Raw genomic sequence first — 17,492 nt, forward strand, 5'->3', positions numbered from 1 at the left:
CAAAAATGGGTTTGATTTCATAAAAATCTTAGGGATTTTAACTTTAAAAAGTTGACTGGGTTGGTTTCATTTATGGCTGTGCAATGGCCCAAGAGGGTACCAGTCTGATTAAGCTTTTTTTTCCTCTCTTTTGTATGGCCTATGTCAGTGAAGGTCGATGTATTGTTGTGATCCTGTTTGCATTTGGTTTGTACTCCCTAAAGAATCCTTGCTTGCTTTTGTGTTCCTCTTTAAAAGGTATATAAATATAACCAGCTATCATTTTTGTATTTATTTTCATTTGTGAAACGGTTTAATACGACCTGTAAATGTTCAACAATGTATGCTTAAGTTATGTATGTATATATAATGTATAGGTTTTCTGGTCTCTTTGTTGTAGTATGCACACTCTGTGTAACATGTTCGAGCCTACAGGCATCAGCTGAAGTTTGGGGTCTTCTTTGCAAAAGCCTTAAACATAATCATAAGAAAACATATGATGATGATGATGATGATGATGATGATGATGATATTGGTCAATAACTGTGACGATGCTCTTTTAAAAAGCCATGACTAATGAGTGAGAAAGACGGTTGTTTTTATGATGATGATAAAGATTATAGTGAAAATGATGTTTGATGTTGATGATGATTATAGTGAAGTAATATCAGTGATGATGATGATGATGATGATGATGATGATGATGATGATACTATCATAGATGATGATGTCAAAAACTATAAACACCAGTAGTTTTCTATGTGATTGTAAAATAAAATGAAAGCCTTGTGGTCAGGGCAGAATATTATCTTCTACCGCCCTGCGTGGCTTATAGTTACATTAACTTTTATATTCTCTGTAAAAGCTATTGGTCACGTTGTACATTACGTGTATCTATATAAAGTATACATAAAGCTTACAGCCGATGTGTGGTGTATTTATTATTAATGCTTGTCTTGACCTACTTATTTGCATAAGTAATGAGGTACCATAAATGAATTATACAGATATTTCTGGCGAGGTGACAAGCTCTCCGAATGTCTAACATGTCGTCCTCCATCGTGCAGAGCATTAATGTGTGATTCAACCTGGTCAGATACACGGTAAATTAACAGGAGAGGTAAAGGAAAATATTTTGGGTTCCTGAGAGGAGTCAGAGTGGAAGAGAAGATGTGGTGAATGACTGGGGAGAGGGCGCCCTCTACTGGTGCAGACGATAAAAGTCTTCAAAAGTCATGAAGTCAATGATGTACAAAGAAATGTAGGGATTAGAGTAAGACCTGTGGTGGAGTTTGGGGTCAATCTGGTAAAGGCAGCCCTGTAGAGTTACAGCTCTTCTCAATTACTTAAGCATGTCACTTAATTTTTCCTGCCAAAGGCCGTCACTAACTCAAAATACACTCCACTTTGTGAGGTACTCGTGCAGTCTCACACAGTCCAACAGAACTGCTCTGTTTTGCTGCTCGGTTTCATTCAATTTTGTGTTTCAGCGCTGAGGTGTTTCTTGCAAATGAACCTCTCCTCTCTAAATCCACATGAAAGGATCCATTAAAAGGTCCAAACCAATGCTGTCTGCAACAAAAATCTCACAAATTTATCACCGTCAGTTCACACCTTGTACTTTATTCACAATACAGTAACATTTGTGTAAAGTAAAAATAAATAAATATAAAGAAACGCTGATATAACATTTTATTGTAAAGACTGATGTCAGCTAATTCAGTAGAAATGTTGTCTGGCTACAGCATACCTCACCTCAAAGGGGAAAAATGAGTCTGTAAATTTGAGGATGAACATGTCACCTTTTATCAGTATAGATTACCAAAATTTACAAATCAATATTTAAAAAGCAGCATACTTTTTCATGTCAGGATTTATACAGAGATTGATAAGTGTTTTAAAAATTAGTAGTATAATCCATTTTGATGAAGTCAACACATTACTGGATCAACTGGAGATATAAAAGTTATTTCAAATACATCATTTTTAATTATGTGTGACAATATATTTAAAATTCTTTAAAGAATGTCAATCTTTAAATAAACATAATTTTTATTTGACAACTGTGCTTAAACAACTGTAAAACAAGATAAAATGCCACTCAGAAAAAGGCAGCTGCCTCCCAGTGGTTAAACATGGAACTACTGTGTGAGGACATTTACTTCACAGATGAACAGGCCTTTTTCATCGAAGACATTTTGACATGTCACAGTAGGAAAATCACAGCTTTAAACAGTAAGATGAATTTCATTTAGCTGCTTTGATTTTAGGATCCTTGTGCCCTGCATGCTGGCTCACTGTCACAGAGCTGTCGTTATTGTCATTAGTAACACCTGTGATTTTCCTGCTATGACACGTCAAAATGTCTGCTGTGAGAAATGCCTATCATCTTAGTGTCAGACATTTTTTATGGTGAAGCAGAGTGTGGCTACATCAACAGATTCAAAACAGCACTTTAAGGGACAGTTCACCCCAAAATCAAGACATATTTTTCCTGTAGTGCTACAGGAAAAATAGTGCTACTTTTGTAGTGCTACTTATCAGTCTAGATTGTTTTGGTTTTAGTTGCTGAGAGCTGGAGACATTGGTCGTAGAGATGTCTGCCTTCTCTCCAATATCATGGAACTAGATGGCACTCGGCTTGTTGAACTCACAGAGCCAAAAATTAGATTTGAAAAGCTACACCCGCCATCTACTCATGGACAAGAGGTTTGAGCTCTTGACTGCGCAACATGTAAACATTAATGGCGTCCTCCTCGGCTAAGCTGCAACGTTAGTTGGCTCAGTGATGCTAGGTGAGCCAGCAGTAGATGCACGTTTCCTTGTCACCAACAAACACCGCTCAGCAACACAAAAATTCAACCCTCACAACTCAACAACTTTCTATTGAACAAAGCTGGTTACATAAACCAAAAGTAAAAGCAGCCTATTCACCAAACGTATCTGTCTCCCAACAAAACCAGATACCAGAGCAAAAGCACGACACATTAGGGCACACAGCCAAAACCATCACACAGCTGAACCAAATCACCTCATCAGCATGTGCAATCAAGCATGTGCCTGCTGCTACCAAAGCTACAACACACTTAACAAATCAACCTGAATGGACAAGCTGTCAGCTGTCACATGCAAGCAACACAAATCAAACTGGGCCAAATCACCACACAGTCTATATGTCATCTTGTGGTGAATTTCAGCTTCAGACGAGCCCCTGCTTGTTACAGTTGGCAGGTGTAGTTCAGTAAAAAAGAAAATAGTTCCTACATGAAACGGTTCACAACAAGGTCTGTGGGTTATCTTGAGTAAATAGGCAATGGTTTGGACAAAGAGACATTGCTGCTGAGTTTATCCAATTTTTATTTATTCATTTATTTTCTTATTTTTTGGTGCCTTAAGCACCACAAGCCGAATACCATCTAGTTCCATGAACACTCTGCAACTCATACCGAAATAATCACTAAGTAGCACTACAGGTAAGAGGAAAAATGTCTTTGATTTTGTGGTGAACGGTCCCTTTAATATCTTATCTTATAATCTCTTACCATTTATTCATAATGTCAGACAGCTGCACATATTTCATTAAAAAAATCTATATAAAACAAATATAGATGATTTTAGCTGGTTCACTTTAATTTTAACTTTGAATATATACATATTTATTTAATTTGAAAAGAGACAATATATATTTGTCCACATTCAAATGTAAATGCACCCATGTTAGCTGAAAGGCTTTGCCTGATGTTGTTAGGCAACTTTGAAAAATTAAAATGACACATTTTGTACAATAGTTACAAACATACATTGTGGTAAACAGCATATACAATACAATGTGGACATATTCATGAACCTGGGATGTCAAGATGTTTGAGACAACACTGCAACAATAATGCATCACACAAACCCAACAACACTTGAGCAGGCTGGATGCTTGTTGACAGGACCTGTCTCTGTCACCTGCCCTGCTATCTGAAGGTTATTAAAGAGGTGATGGATTTTCCTGTCATTGCATCACACCATAGTCTTTGCCCTTGGGAGAAAGCGTTAAATTTGCCCAATGTTTGTTTTCGGGTAGTTTTTTGCTGTGTGACATGATGACAACTGCCACAGAATAAAAAAGGTCCTAAAGAATAAGGAGCATTTCGTTATTGCAAAATGGTGGAGCTGAGATATTCACAGAAAGAAAACAACTATGAGGCACTGGAAGGTTAAACACACAGATACAGTTAAAGCAAAATACAGAACCTTTACTGTCCCTTTACAGAGGTCAACGGTAATCTTCTGTGTACCAGATTTTAATCTTTTCAGACAGAGAGAATAACACCATAACCATGTATTTTTTTCTACAACCTGTGCATGTTGCCTCCACCTTGAAAGAAATGTAGGTGCTGCTACAACAACAAGCATCTGTGACTCCATAAAAAGCCACACACACGTCTCAGAAGCCCTTCGATCAAATCTGCACCCTTTTTCTCCCTGAAAAACATCACACTCACAGTTACACATCTAAGCTCTTCTTCTTGAAAGAAAACTCATTAGGCCTTGTGACCCCCGTGTGACCTTTAGTAACCTTTACGTGACCCCTGTTGTAGTGACAGACCCCTCAGCAGGGCGAAGAGGAGACCTGGTCATAGTCGGGGCACTTGAGGAGAGCAGGGTAGCTGGCACTCATCTGGAGCGAGGCTTCACTCGAGATGTCGGAGGGACTTCGCCCACGCGACCAGGCCTCTGGGTGGAGGAACTGGCCCGAGTGGTCGGAGCAGTTGCTGAGACGGGGGCGGTAGAAACTGGGGTGACGGGGCGGGTAGATCTCCTCTGCTGTGTAGCGCTTCATGAACAGGTAGACGGACATGACGCCTGCGCTCTGCAGTGTATAGAGGGACACATTAGTTTAGATTAAAATAAAATCAATGAGCTCAGAGGTGCTTTTGTGTACAAGAAACAGTTTGCAATGAACAAGCCTCCACAGCACTAAACTATTATCAAAACAGCTCATGGATTGTTTTGCTAGTTTGTTTGTGCTTGCTTTAATTAATAATGAATGGTAATTATTGATATGAATAAGTTATACTGATATGTACACTTGACATAGTGTTGCAGTATCTATCTGTGAACACTGGAGGGCAGTGAACACTCATGATTCTTCTTACACTCTCACATCCACTGAGTGTAAAGGCAGATGTAATACTATATTAAAGGAGCACTTCACACTCAAAATTAACATTTGTATATCAAGAAAATTACTCACCCTGTGTTACACTAAATTGGTGAAGAAGAATATTTTTCTCACATGCCTCTGTGGTAAACAGAGAATCCAAAAAAAATTAAAATATTCTTAATAAACTGAAGTCACTGGCGACCATAGAAACTCTCACATAACTCCTGCAGCTTAATCCAAGTCTCATTTATCCAGTCATATGCTCAGTACTTCGGAAAAGGAAAGTGAAACTTATCAATTAAGGGAAGTGAGTGACATTTCGGGTGAATGGTACTTGAGAAGTCTAAACCAATCCAGGGTTAACGATCTAAAACCAAAAGACTTAACACCAAATACACTGAACTATTTGGGGCCAAAAAGGTCGGAAGTGCACTTAAAAAAAAACACTCACTTAAAGAGAATAATAATAATAATAATAATTTAATTTTAATATAAAAGATGAAAATCAATAAACAATTTTATGACAAATAATATCCACTTTGTTTTCACTATCCTGTAAAGTTGGTCAAATGTCATCTACGCCCCCCTGGTTTTCACCCCTCACTATGCTCTCCTCAAAGCTGAACTTCATCGTCAAAAACAATAATTTTTTTACTTTGCTGAACATGGAAGCTGCTGGTGTACTGCTGCCTGGATTACATGATTACTGTTTTGCCAGGCTTTAAAGTGGGCATCAAGTTTCACTCTCAGTTCAGTGACCCCTGACACAGGGCTGGTAAGTGCTCAACAGCACTAATGTGTGACAGTTTGTCAATGGATGTTTTGATATAGTCTTGCGATTGTACAACATGAACCTTTACTACTTTAATTCAGCAAGAATTTTCTCCATCTTTGGATTGTTCATTCACTGAAGGCATGCGAGAAAAACGTCTTCTTGATGAATTCAATGTATCACAGGGTGAGTCATCATAGATATACAAATTGTCAGTTAGGTGGGTGAAATATTCCTTTAACACTTGCAGTCAACACTTTCAGAATTAAACAATCAAAAGAGACAGCGATCTTTCTAATATTTACATTAAGCATGTCATAAAGGTTGAAAAAATGCTTTTAGAAAGGTGGTTAAATGTGTAAATGACATGTTTATTATTGGTGTGGCATGGTGTTGGAGTGGTTAGCACTATCACTTACAACAAGAACCTGCCGACTATAGTGAACATCATAGGCACCACAAGTAGATTTTATGGCAAAAAAAAAATGGAAAAATAAATCTGATAATTGCATTAGAATCTACAGTTGTACCTAATAAAATGGACACTGATGGGAGAATTTACAATCAAAGATTATTTTGGCTTTTGCAGCCACTGAACCTGCACAAATAAGACACAAGGAAACCTTGTAATTCTTAAAGCAGCCACACAGGGTGAAATGCTTCCCTAACTGTGCTTCCAAGCACATAGCACCTCAGTGCTCCTGGGCTATTTGCACATATTTAAATCAGGTAATATGCATACATTTGGCACAAAATTGGCCACTTTCTATGTAAATGAGCCTCATTTTAAAAACAGTCCAATTCACAGAGATCAGCGTAAATAGCCACACGCAGTTACAATGAAATTATTATGGTCCTCAGAGAGTTGGTGGTAACTGAGGTGTACTGAGAGACTGGGATATTAAATCCCAAATACGTTTTCTCTCCATCACATTTAAATTCCTGACCTGAAATTTAGAGGAATGCCTAGACCTGGTCGATCAGGACCTGCAGCTCGCAGTCTGAACATTTCAGTTTTCTTTTCCTCTCTGCCATTGTTCTCCCTCCTGTGTTCTTGGTGCAAGGCGGGCAATATTTATACTTTGCCACATGGGTAGTTGCAATCAGATGCAAAAAAAAAAAAGGGCAAATTGCACTCAGTGGCCAAAAATTCTGTGCGTGTTTGCGCTGTAACATCATTAGTGCAATATCCTTTGTAAATCAGACCTTGAAACAGGGCAGATAGCAACTGAAAGTGATGCACAATTCATGATGCTTTCAATGGCCACATTTCATTCATTGTGAATTTGCCCGAGTATATACGTAGTAAGGCTATTGATGGGAATTTGACACCTTAAACTCAGTTGGTTGCAATCTACAACCTCACCACTAGATGCCACTAAATCCCACACATTTCTCCTTGAAGATTCCACTGCTCAATTTCATGCAACAAGTTCTGTGTCTGTCTTTTAACATATTTGGACAATGGTGTAACTGACTGTTCTCACTTTAATATGTCATGTCTTGGATTCATGTGTTTTGTAGACCCAAATACTTTGTGCCCAACAGCTGCACAAGTTGTGCGTGTGTCTGTTCAGTGGCTCACCTCAGTGAGCAGGAAGGAGATGGCAGCGAAGGCAAAGGACCAGCCATACTTGTAGGTAAAATAGGCCTCATTGCTCTTCGTCCTGTTCAGCATCTCATCATTTATACTGGAGATGTAGAGCACCAGACCCACCACCAGAGCCAGACCTGAGAGACGTTGAAATCAGTGTTAAATTCAGGGTTGAAGCAAACCAAGAAGGAGAGAGGACAGAAACATGTCAAGCAAGGAGAGACGATGAGTGTACCTGAGAGGATGAAGAAGATCCCAGAGACAAATGCCAGGATGGTGCGGTGAGGCCGGACGTGGCCGATGTTGTTGAGGACAAAGCCGATGAACATGAAGAAGAGGCTGACCAGAGGGAACGGAGTGGCTGAGCGGATCATCTCTGAGAAGAGGAGGAGAACAGCAGCTGTTTAACCCCAAAACATACAACGAATGGGTGTCAGCATTAATTTGTCGTCTGCTCTTTTGCCAGATTTTTACAATATCAATAAACCTTCGATATGAGCCGCACTGAAGGACTTGTGAGATGTGTCGTCTGTGAAAAGGTGACGAGTATTCAGATGATTCAGACACGTTCGGCTGGCGACATTGAGGTGAGTTCAGAGCACAACCTTCTTGGAACAAATATTTCCCATGAAAATACCTCCTACTTTTTATGTGAACCACCTCAAGGGGTCACCTTGGGTTATTATTCAGCCTGAGGTTACTCACTGAGCACGTTTACTGTGGACTCTGACGTCAACTGGACGTTCATGGGCATGATGTAGGCGATGGTGAAACAGCGACCAGACTCCTCACCTGAAGTGGAAAGAGATATAAATGTTGATGTCAAATGTTTAGTCAAAAAAGAGAGATGTAAAGGTGTGAAAAAATTGTCCAATGTCCATTTTAAAACATATAAGTCATAGATGAAACAAAATACCAAAAACAGACAGAGAGGAAGTCCAAAAAGGCAGGCGAAAGGTCACTACAGGGCAGACAGGAACAAGAAGACCAAAAAGAAGCGCGAACTCTACAGGTGTGGCAAAGATCTGGCTAAAGAGCAGGTACTGAAGGGCTGATGAGGGAACTGGAAGCAGGTGTGCAGATTGGTGTGGAGGTCAGGTGATGGTTAAAGGTGGAAACACAATGACTGCGCAAATATATAAGACTGAAAATGATCCTACTAAGTTGTTGACATGTCTAATGAGAATTAATGTTCCACTAATATTCCCCCTTACATGTCTCTCATGTCTGTAGCTGGAGCCATTAGCTGTTATCTTAGCTTAGCATAAAGACTGCAAACAGGGGGAAACAGCGAGCCTGGCTCTGCCTGAAGGTAACAAAATTCACCTCTAAGCCTCATTAATTACATGTTATATCTAATCTTTTAAAATCTGTACCATAAAATAAGCATAAAAATGACAGTTTCTTGACTGGGACCAGTAATTTCCTGGAGTCTCCACTGGTTGCTTGGCAACATAACCCCTTGTGAAATGACAATTTCACCCCAGAACAAATCTGGGCTCATTTATTCTGCATTACTTGTGCGTCATGTGATATAGGCAACATTATGTCTCACGCAAATCATATATTTTATCAAATAAGTTCCCTCCTTCAAACTTTAATGCTCCGTTTTCCTTAAATTTGTCATCAACTTTTCTTTTTCTTCTCAGATAAGTGTGAGTTACATCACATCCTACGAAGTCAGCTACACAGTCATCACTGTCACTTCAGCATCGTCACACACACATCCACCAGCTAATTCTGCGACACGATGAGATGACGTCTGTCTCTGAAGACTTGTAGGTGCAAGTTTGTGTGTGTGTGTGTGTGTGTGTGTGTGTGTGTGTGTGTGTGCATGCGTGCGTGCGTGCGTGCGTGTGTGTGTGTGTGTGTGTAGGTGTATGTGTGGAAAAATTAATAAAACTGAATGTAACTTGTTTTATAGTGTGTGAATGAAACAGCGGAGACATCCAAACACACTTTCTATCTCTCTGTTGCTCTTCTTTCACTCTGCCTCTTGTACTCCACTCAGTCTCTCTTTCTCTGTCACACACACACACACACACTGATGAAGTAATTGTCAGTGTCATTTTGCGTGAATGTCAAAGCCAGCTGATGCAGTGACAATAAGTCTCACTGCTGCTGCCACATTTAGACGCTGCACAGCAAAAAATGTTCACCCCCTGAATAAAGATCATTCCACTCCACACACTGTCACATGTATCCGTGCCACACTCCTGATTTACACATGATTAACTGCTAAATTACTGGAGCACAGAAAACCACACACCCCCAGACTCATTACTCACCAGCCAAGAAGCAGACTCTCCAGAGGCCCGAGTGCAGCGAGGTCTTGATGTCGACACTCTGGTTCAGAGGCATAATGACGCCCTCCTCCAGATACAACCAGTAGTCGGTGCTCACTGCCACTCCCAGCAGCCCCAGGCCACTGATTGCAAAGACACTGCTCAACAAAGTCAGCGCCTTCCTGCTGCACGCGCTCATGGCGACAGCGGGGGAAGCTTCCAGCGGTGGTGGTTAAAATCAGGAAAAGTCCAAGAGGCAATCTGGAGGAGGAGAAAAGGGCAAAGAAGGTAGGACTGAATACTGGTGGTGATTACTGTGAAGACCCAGTGTGTGTTCTTAATCAAATAAATAAATACACAAGACGTCATGAAATAAATACGACTGACAAAAATAAATACATGTAACATGTAACATAATCATGAAATGGTTATTATGAGTCACTATTTCATCATTAAAGTTTACTGGGGTTTAGCAGGTTAGCGTAGCTTAGCATAAAGACTGGTAACAGGGGAAACAGCCAGTAGCATGGCAACCACCTTTCAGCTCCTGTAAAGCTTACGTATTTACACATTATATCTTATTTTTTAATCCATACAAAAAAGTGAGTTTTTTTTATGCTAAGCTAAGCTAACTGGCTGCTGACTGTAGCTTCATATTTAGCGTTCAGACAGAAGCATGGTATCTATGTTTATCTCAGTCTGAACAGAGTCAGAGTCACTGCAGGGGGTCCGCCAAATTATTGTTTGATAATTTAATTAAAGCTTTGTCTGAAATTACACATTAACATTAATCCAAAATATTATTAATAAAGATTAATCTGCATATTCATTTAAAAATAAATTAATTTACAGTACATATCATTATCATAATGACAGGCCAACTGTTACCCATGAACCCTTGTGCAATCCTGTAAGCTAGCTAATGTAAATCACTGTGCAGCACTGATCCATAACTGCAAAGTTTAACTAGTTAGCTAACATACTATTGAGATATACTGGCTAATTAGCTGTATTATTAACCCAAGACATTCTTGTGGCCACAATAGATCATTTTGTAACTTTTCGAGCAGAGTTCATGCTAATGCATCTAGCAGGGCTAAAACTGCTGCTGACTTAGTAGCTACAGGTGAGCGCAAGTGAGAGAAGACCCCCAAATTATTCTGAGACTTATCTCAAGAGCAACTCAGTTTTACACCCCTTAGCTTCTTTGAGCTAAGGGGTCCTTGGCCTGAAAAATGTTGAAGACCCCTGCTTCACAATAGAGCTAAGCACATTTAAACCACAAGGAGAATGAAACAAACTAAAATGTCATAAAATGTCACCAAGATAAAGGACGGAATACAAGAAAGCCAAAACTACAATCAAGATAGTAAACAAGAAACTAAAAATCAATAAGAGAGCAATAAAGAAGAGAGACAGCTCAGAAATAAATTAGGATATGCTTTCCAATCAAACTACATTTTAGGGGAGACTTAAGCAAAGACACTGAGTCAGATAGCTTTATTTCCTCAGGCAGCTCGTCTCAGAGCAAACAAAACCCCAACAAAGTGTGGCTTCTGTAATCACCTTCCTGGGTTTAAAGACACTGTCAGGGCCTTGGAGCTGTTTGTGTGTGTGGCCAGAGAGAAAAAGGAAAGGAGGGGAGGAAGGTGCGTGGGAGAGAGGATGATAGACAGAGAGGATGAGGAGGGAAGACGCTCATCTCTTTCTCCACATGATCTTTCTGAGTGCTTTCTCTGACAAAGCTGGAGAGATTTCGGAAGTCAAATCTACTCGTCAGGTTGAAGCAGCTTATGAAATGTCAGGGCAGCCGGGTTACTGGAGGAATCGATAACATCTTTGTTTGGCTGTTATGCAGGTAGATGGACATCTAAATCAATCAAAATGCTATTTTCAGTTTAGGTTTTCGACTGGTTTGCAGACAGAATGCGCAACCTTTCACATAAACTTAATATTTATAATCTTTGACCTGTCCAGTTCCTCTCAAACATTAAAATTCTCCAGTCTCAAAACATTTTAATTCAGCACATGTCACCACTAACTCGGCCCAACCTGCCACATAAAGAATAACAAAGTGTGAGTCAATAATAGAGCTGTTTGAGCCTCCAGACTGGGGGACATTAAACGTGTCACTGTGAATACAAATTCTCACATTATTTGAAATCCAAGACTGGATTTTGACATTTTACAGCCGTGACTCCGAGCAGAATCCCTCGAGAAGGTTGAACATTCGTGAAAGCATTCATAAGTCAGTAAGAGAGGGTATTTGACAGACTGATCACACAGTGAGACATCATCTACAGTGACAGGGTGGTGATTTAAATCCCATGCAGGACACATATGAAGGATACATGGACAGTGACAGAGGCAGGAACATGCCAGAGGACATACTGTCAGGGAGAGGCTGATTTGAATGTTGTCTGAATGACAGTAATTGAGTTAGACTTAATTTTAGACTTATCAAATCTGTGCACTAATCCTTAAAGACTGTATCAATATTGTGAGGTCACATTCTTCCTCACACACATGAACTTCAAAATTTCATAACAACCAGAATTTAAGTTGCTAAAAAAAACCCTGCCAGTTGCTTTGGGAGATCAGATATCACTCACATCAGCACTTCAAAAATCTACTCCTGCAAGGTCACCCCCTTACTCTGAAGAGGCCTCATAGCTCATAGTGGTTTCCATATCCACTTCCATCCTTCTTCTCAGTCCTGAAAACAGTGTTACCTTTTTACTAGAAAATGATGACATGGCCAGAGTCTTAAACCTCTAGGCCACCAGGACGCTCTTCAGCCGTGTGGATGGACTACTGAACAAACCTACTGGGCACAGGCCTAGGGGTCCAAAGTGTTAAGAGCACCCCTCTGGCTTTTACCTGCAGAATGTCACTCAAACTAACAAGAACCAACCAGGAGGAGACTCAAAATGACTACAATAAGACAAAAAACAGCTGCAAAGAGACACAAAAATACGACTAAAAAAAAAAACGATTACGAAAAGGGGCAAAAGGATCACAAAGAGACACAAAATGACTACAATGAGATGCAAGCTGCTACAAACAGGCTTAAAATAACTACAAAAATAGGCTAAACAACCAAAAAAAATACAAAAAGACACACAACAGCAAAAAGAGGCAAAATAATTATAAAATCTGTTTGTCTTGCTCTGCAGTATTGTTGAATGTAAGGTTCAGAAAAGACCAGATGGTAGCACTGAACATTAAAATGATAATATGATTTGATATAATCCTGGGAATGTTCACAAGTGAGCAGAGGGCTGCGTTTGCCTTTCTAACAGTCACCAAATGATGAATCAGGTCATTAATAATGTGCAAACACAGTGTGATTTGCAGGTGAAAAGACAAACTGAGCCGCGACACGACTAAATTTAGAGTCACGACTATTGTCCTTGTCACATGCAAATCACCACATCAGACCTACCCCGAACCAAGCCAAGGAGTCGCACACACTGTCTACATAAAGTACATATGCAGCACAAAATAATGATCGACACTTTCCTCAGACTTCACGTTGGCTATCTGACAGATATAACGTAATAGAGACATCAACGTTAGTTAATTACGGCCGTGAGCACCACTGTTCAATATTCAAGACAGAAGAGATGGTGTTTGACCCATGGGCAGTAGGCGACCACAGGCCAGTGGTCATCCACAGCCAAACCATTGCACATATAAATATCTTGGTGTCTTTGTTGAGAACTCACTAACCTGGAACACACATGTTGATAGTCTCTGTGGCAGATACCAACAACAGCTGCATTTCTTTTGTTGAGTTCATGGTGTTGATCAAAAATGTATGATGTTTTATTCAGTAGTTTTAGAGAGCCTAATCAGGTACAGTATCACAGCTTGGTTGGGTAACCTTTCTGTGCAGTTAAAAAACAAACTGTTTCGACTGATCCATACTGCGTGGAAAATAATTGGTGTCAAAGCGCACATTTCCATGCAGGCTATTTTAAACAGGCGACTCTAAGCCATGTCAATAAGATCATCAACGACTCCTCTTATGTTCTGCATACAGAGTACGAGCTGCTCTGGTAGAGTGCCTTGTTGCAGATTGAACAGACTTAAAAATGAATTCATATGTATGTCTATAAAGCCTTTAAATAGTGGCAGATGAAGCCAGAACTGGCATTGGATTATGCTGATTTGCATATTTGCATTTTAGCTATTTTTAGCAATTTTGTGTGTTTGTCTTTTTGTGTTTCTTTTGTTATTGCTACATTGGTGTTTAATGTTGATTTCTTTATGTACTATGTTGTATGTTATATTTTTATGGCTGCAGTATGGATGTAGAGCCCAAGACAAATTTCCCACTCTGTGAAACAATAAAGTTAATCTTGAATCTTGGAACTTGATTTGCCATTTGCTCAGGTATAACTGTACAAGGACAGAATTATTGTGCACACTGTCAGTTGCTGGGTAAATGTGTGGCTAATTAACAACAGTTAACTTAGCTATGATGGCTAACATTACTTACCAATTTTCACTAAAAACAGTTGTTTCCTTACAATTACTGACACTCTTTAGCTAAATATTTTTTATTTTCATAATTACCACAATTACAGTTACAGTGCAAAATGATGTATTGATGTTGTGAGCTGCTACTGTATTTCATGCATGTTCTGACTTAAGTGAACTGTTATCTTTGGTACGATGTTACAATAATAACTTAAACATCAATAACCGATGGGAACATCATCCAATTCTAAAGTTTGCGAGTGTATTATGCTCCGAATAAGAGTGCTATACCTGTAGAAGCATAGCAATTTATTTTTTTATTAATATATGGGAGGGGTATAATTATTGGGGTATAATCACAAGTGTGATTATGAGTATAATTACTGCCTTGCTCCAAACCTTTGGGTTTTTTACTGAATCATAACATCTAGGCTCATCTTTCCCCAATATGTTCAAGCTTCTCTATTCTGTAGAAAACAAATTGCCAACTTTCAATATGATGTAAATAACAAAAACAAAAGAACAGAAATATTTACGGTTAAAGGTCCATAGTGTAGGATCTGGTGGCATTAAGCTACCCAGTCTCACTCCAAAGTCATTGAAATCCACCGCTTGGGCACTGACTTGCGGCGTCAGACACTGACGAAAAAAGCCGTCTTTTAACGTTGGCATGATACACAGGCAGTTGCCATTACAGTTTAACAGCATTCTGCGGCGTTGGGGAAATGCGGTGGGACAAGAACAAAAGTTAAGATGGTGAAAGTTGAGTAGGGTCCAGCAAACATCGACTTTCACCCATGAAAGCAGTGTTCATGTCCCGTATGACTCTAAAGCCAAACCCTGTTCTTTTTTTCCTAAATCTAACCATGTGCTTTAGTTGTTGGAGGAAAAAAACATCAATTTGCGTTGTTTTACTGACGTAGTGCCTTTACTTGGAAAGTGACTGTATGAAACGGTAATTTCCTGTAAAAACGGAAGTGTGTTTTGAACAAAGATAATACAAGTAACAGACAGAACTTGACATGGTGTCCCAGAACATTAAAAACCAATGCACCCAGGGTAACTTTCACGTGGTATCTGGACATGGAAGGTCCATGACCAAACACATCGATATGTGACGAGGTTGGACTGAGAATGTGTTGCATTTAGTGGTGAGGTTGCAGTACTGAAACTTCTCCTGTGTGCCAAGTGTGTAGGAGAACTATGTGACCCGTGTGTAAATAATGCAAAAAAAACAAACAAACAAAAAAAAAAAAGCTCAATATAGAGCCAAACAAATCAAACAGTGTTTGGTTTGTCCATTCTGGGCTACTGTAGAACAACATGGTGGACTCTGTGGAAGAGGACCCACTCCACATATAAACAGCTCATTCTAGGTAATGAAAACACAATTATTCTTATTTTCATGTTAGGACAAACTAAAGAAAACTTTATATTATATTCCATCTCTGCCAACAGATGCCCCTCAATCCTCCACACTGGACCTTTAAAGTCATTTTCCCTCCTCACCATCAGATATCATCAACCTAACATAACTGTCCTTGATGCTGAAACATCATTTCCAGCATCAAACATATATGTGTACAGTGACCTCCTACAGAGCAACCTTCTTGCAAACGACCAGGCTATAGTTATTTTCCAGAGAGTTTTCATGACAACACGTCAATGTCAACGCTATATTAGACTTACAGTGCATTCATGCGGTTGTACCGTGTCTTGTGGCAGTTTCCTATGTCCTATGGTAAGCCTCAGATCCAAATTATATACTGACACTCAAAGAAATATTAGCCATATATCGATATGTATATTAGACTATTAACCCCAATAAACGCACAAGACACATACTTATCAGTGAGTATGTACAACTCATTGGAGTATAAGAATCAGGTGTGTAAAAATATGCAAACACTTGACTCATTTACATACTGTTTGTTCTCACCTGTTAGTAATGTGTCCAGCTTCTGTGTCTCCTGCACTTGGAGCAAATATTGTGCTGAAAGTTGCAGGTTAAAATCCTGCAGGGAAAAGGACTGTCTGTGTGGTTGCGCGGCTCTCCGACGATCTGGTCGCAAATTCCTTCAGAAAACTGTAAAGTGAAGCCGCGAGAAGGTTTGAGGACCGAGACGACGCAGCAGTGCGTCAGTGCCGCACTGTGCAACAGAACAAACTGAGTCAGACAGACGCTGCTGCTGCTGCTGCTGCTGCTGCTCCACCGGCTGCATGCAAATCCACAAAGAGAGGAAGAGAGCGTGTTTCAGGACCAAGGACAGGTCCACTCAGCTCTGACAGGAAGTGAGGCAGCTGCCTGTTGAGATGATGGGTTGCACGTATGCAGAAAAAGGAAAATACAGGATGTACCTGTGGGTCATGCACACAGACACCTGTGTCACAGATCAGCAACAAGCCATTATTAGGACAAGTTTTAGTTTGCCTGGGTCTGAAAAGAAATAATCAGTGGCCACTTTATTAGGTACACGTGTCAGTTTTGATTGACACTGTCATAAAGGTATTAATTTAACCATGTCTCAACTCAACTCAAATGTATTGATAAAGCACATTTAAAAACACGTTGACCAAAATGCTGTACAAAGGGAATGAATGCTAGAAACACACACATGAAAGGCAACACAACTGTCTCACACATTTAGAGACACAACACACACAGGCATGCATCAGGCAAAGCAACATCAGGGGGACTTAAACGCTAATGAATGAAAGTGGGGTTTGAGCTTAGACTTTAAAGAGTCAATGCCAATGTCAATTTGTTTTTTATGTGTTCGTTATGTTTTGCCCACCACATCTACAGTTGTGAGGGCGGAAAAATGTCAATATAATGTAGTCCAGTAAAACACGAACTGCAGAGGTAATAAATATCAACATCAGTTGAATCATAGGTGTAGATTTTGGAGGGGATGCAGAGGACACACACCCCAACCCACCCCACCACAAAAACATGACAATAGCAACTGACTTTTATTTAACTTGATGTACAAAGTGCACAAATTGGTGCATAAAAAAGTATCAGAAGGAAAATTAAGTGTTTGATGCTCAAAATGGCAAAAATAACCCAAACCCCCCATTTCATATGTGTCTTCCTCCAATGTTGAAATGAAACCTGCGCCCTTGAGTTGAATTAACGACTGTCAACTATCTGACAGAGCTGTTGTAGTGGCATGCATTATATTGCATAGGTGTACCTAATAAAGTGGCCACGGGCTTGTG

The 17,492-nt window shown here is 39.8% G+C and overlaps 1 protein-coding gene across 1 annotated transcript; it reads right to left on the reverse strand.

Moving 5' to 3' along the window:
* Positions 1-1,582: 1,582 nt before the first annotated feature.
* cacng5b (calcium channel, voltage-dependent, gamma subunit 5b) lies at positions 1,583-16,487 on the reverse strand. The gene is made up of 6 exons (XM_033644081.2): positions 16,210-16,487; positions 9,789-10,046; positions 8,206-8,292; positions 7,736-7,876; positions 7,492-7,637; positions 1,583-4,840 (listed from the first exon to the last, which is right to left on the reverse strand). The coding sequence occupies exons 2-6, from the start codon at positions 9,982-9,984 to the stop codon at positions 4,580-4,582; spliced, it is 831 nt and encodes a 276-aa protein (XP_033499972.1). The 5' UTR covers positions 9,985-10,046; positions 16,210-16,487; the 3' UTR covers positions 1,583-4,579.
* Positions 16,488-17,492: the final 1,005 nt, after the last annotated feature.

This window comes from Epinephelus lanceolatus, chromosome 18 (assembly GCF_041903045.1).
Source record: "Epinephelus lanceolatus isolate andai-2023 chromosome 18, ASM4190304v1, whole genome shotgun sequence".
Classification (NCBI taxonomy): Eukaryota; Metazoa; Chordata; class Actinopteri; order Perciformes; family Serranidae; genus Epinephelus; species Epinephelus lanceolatus.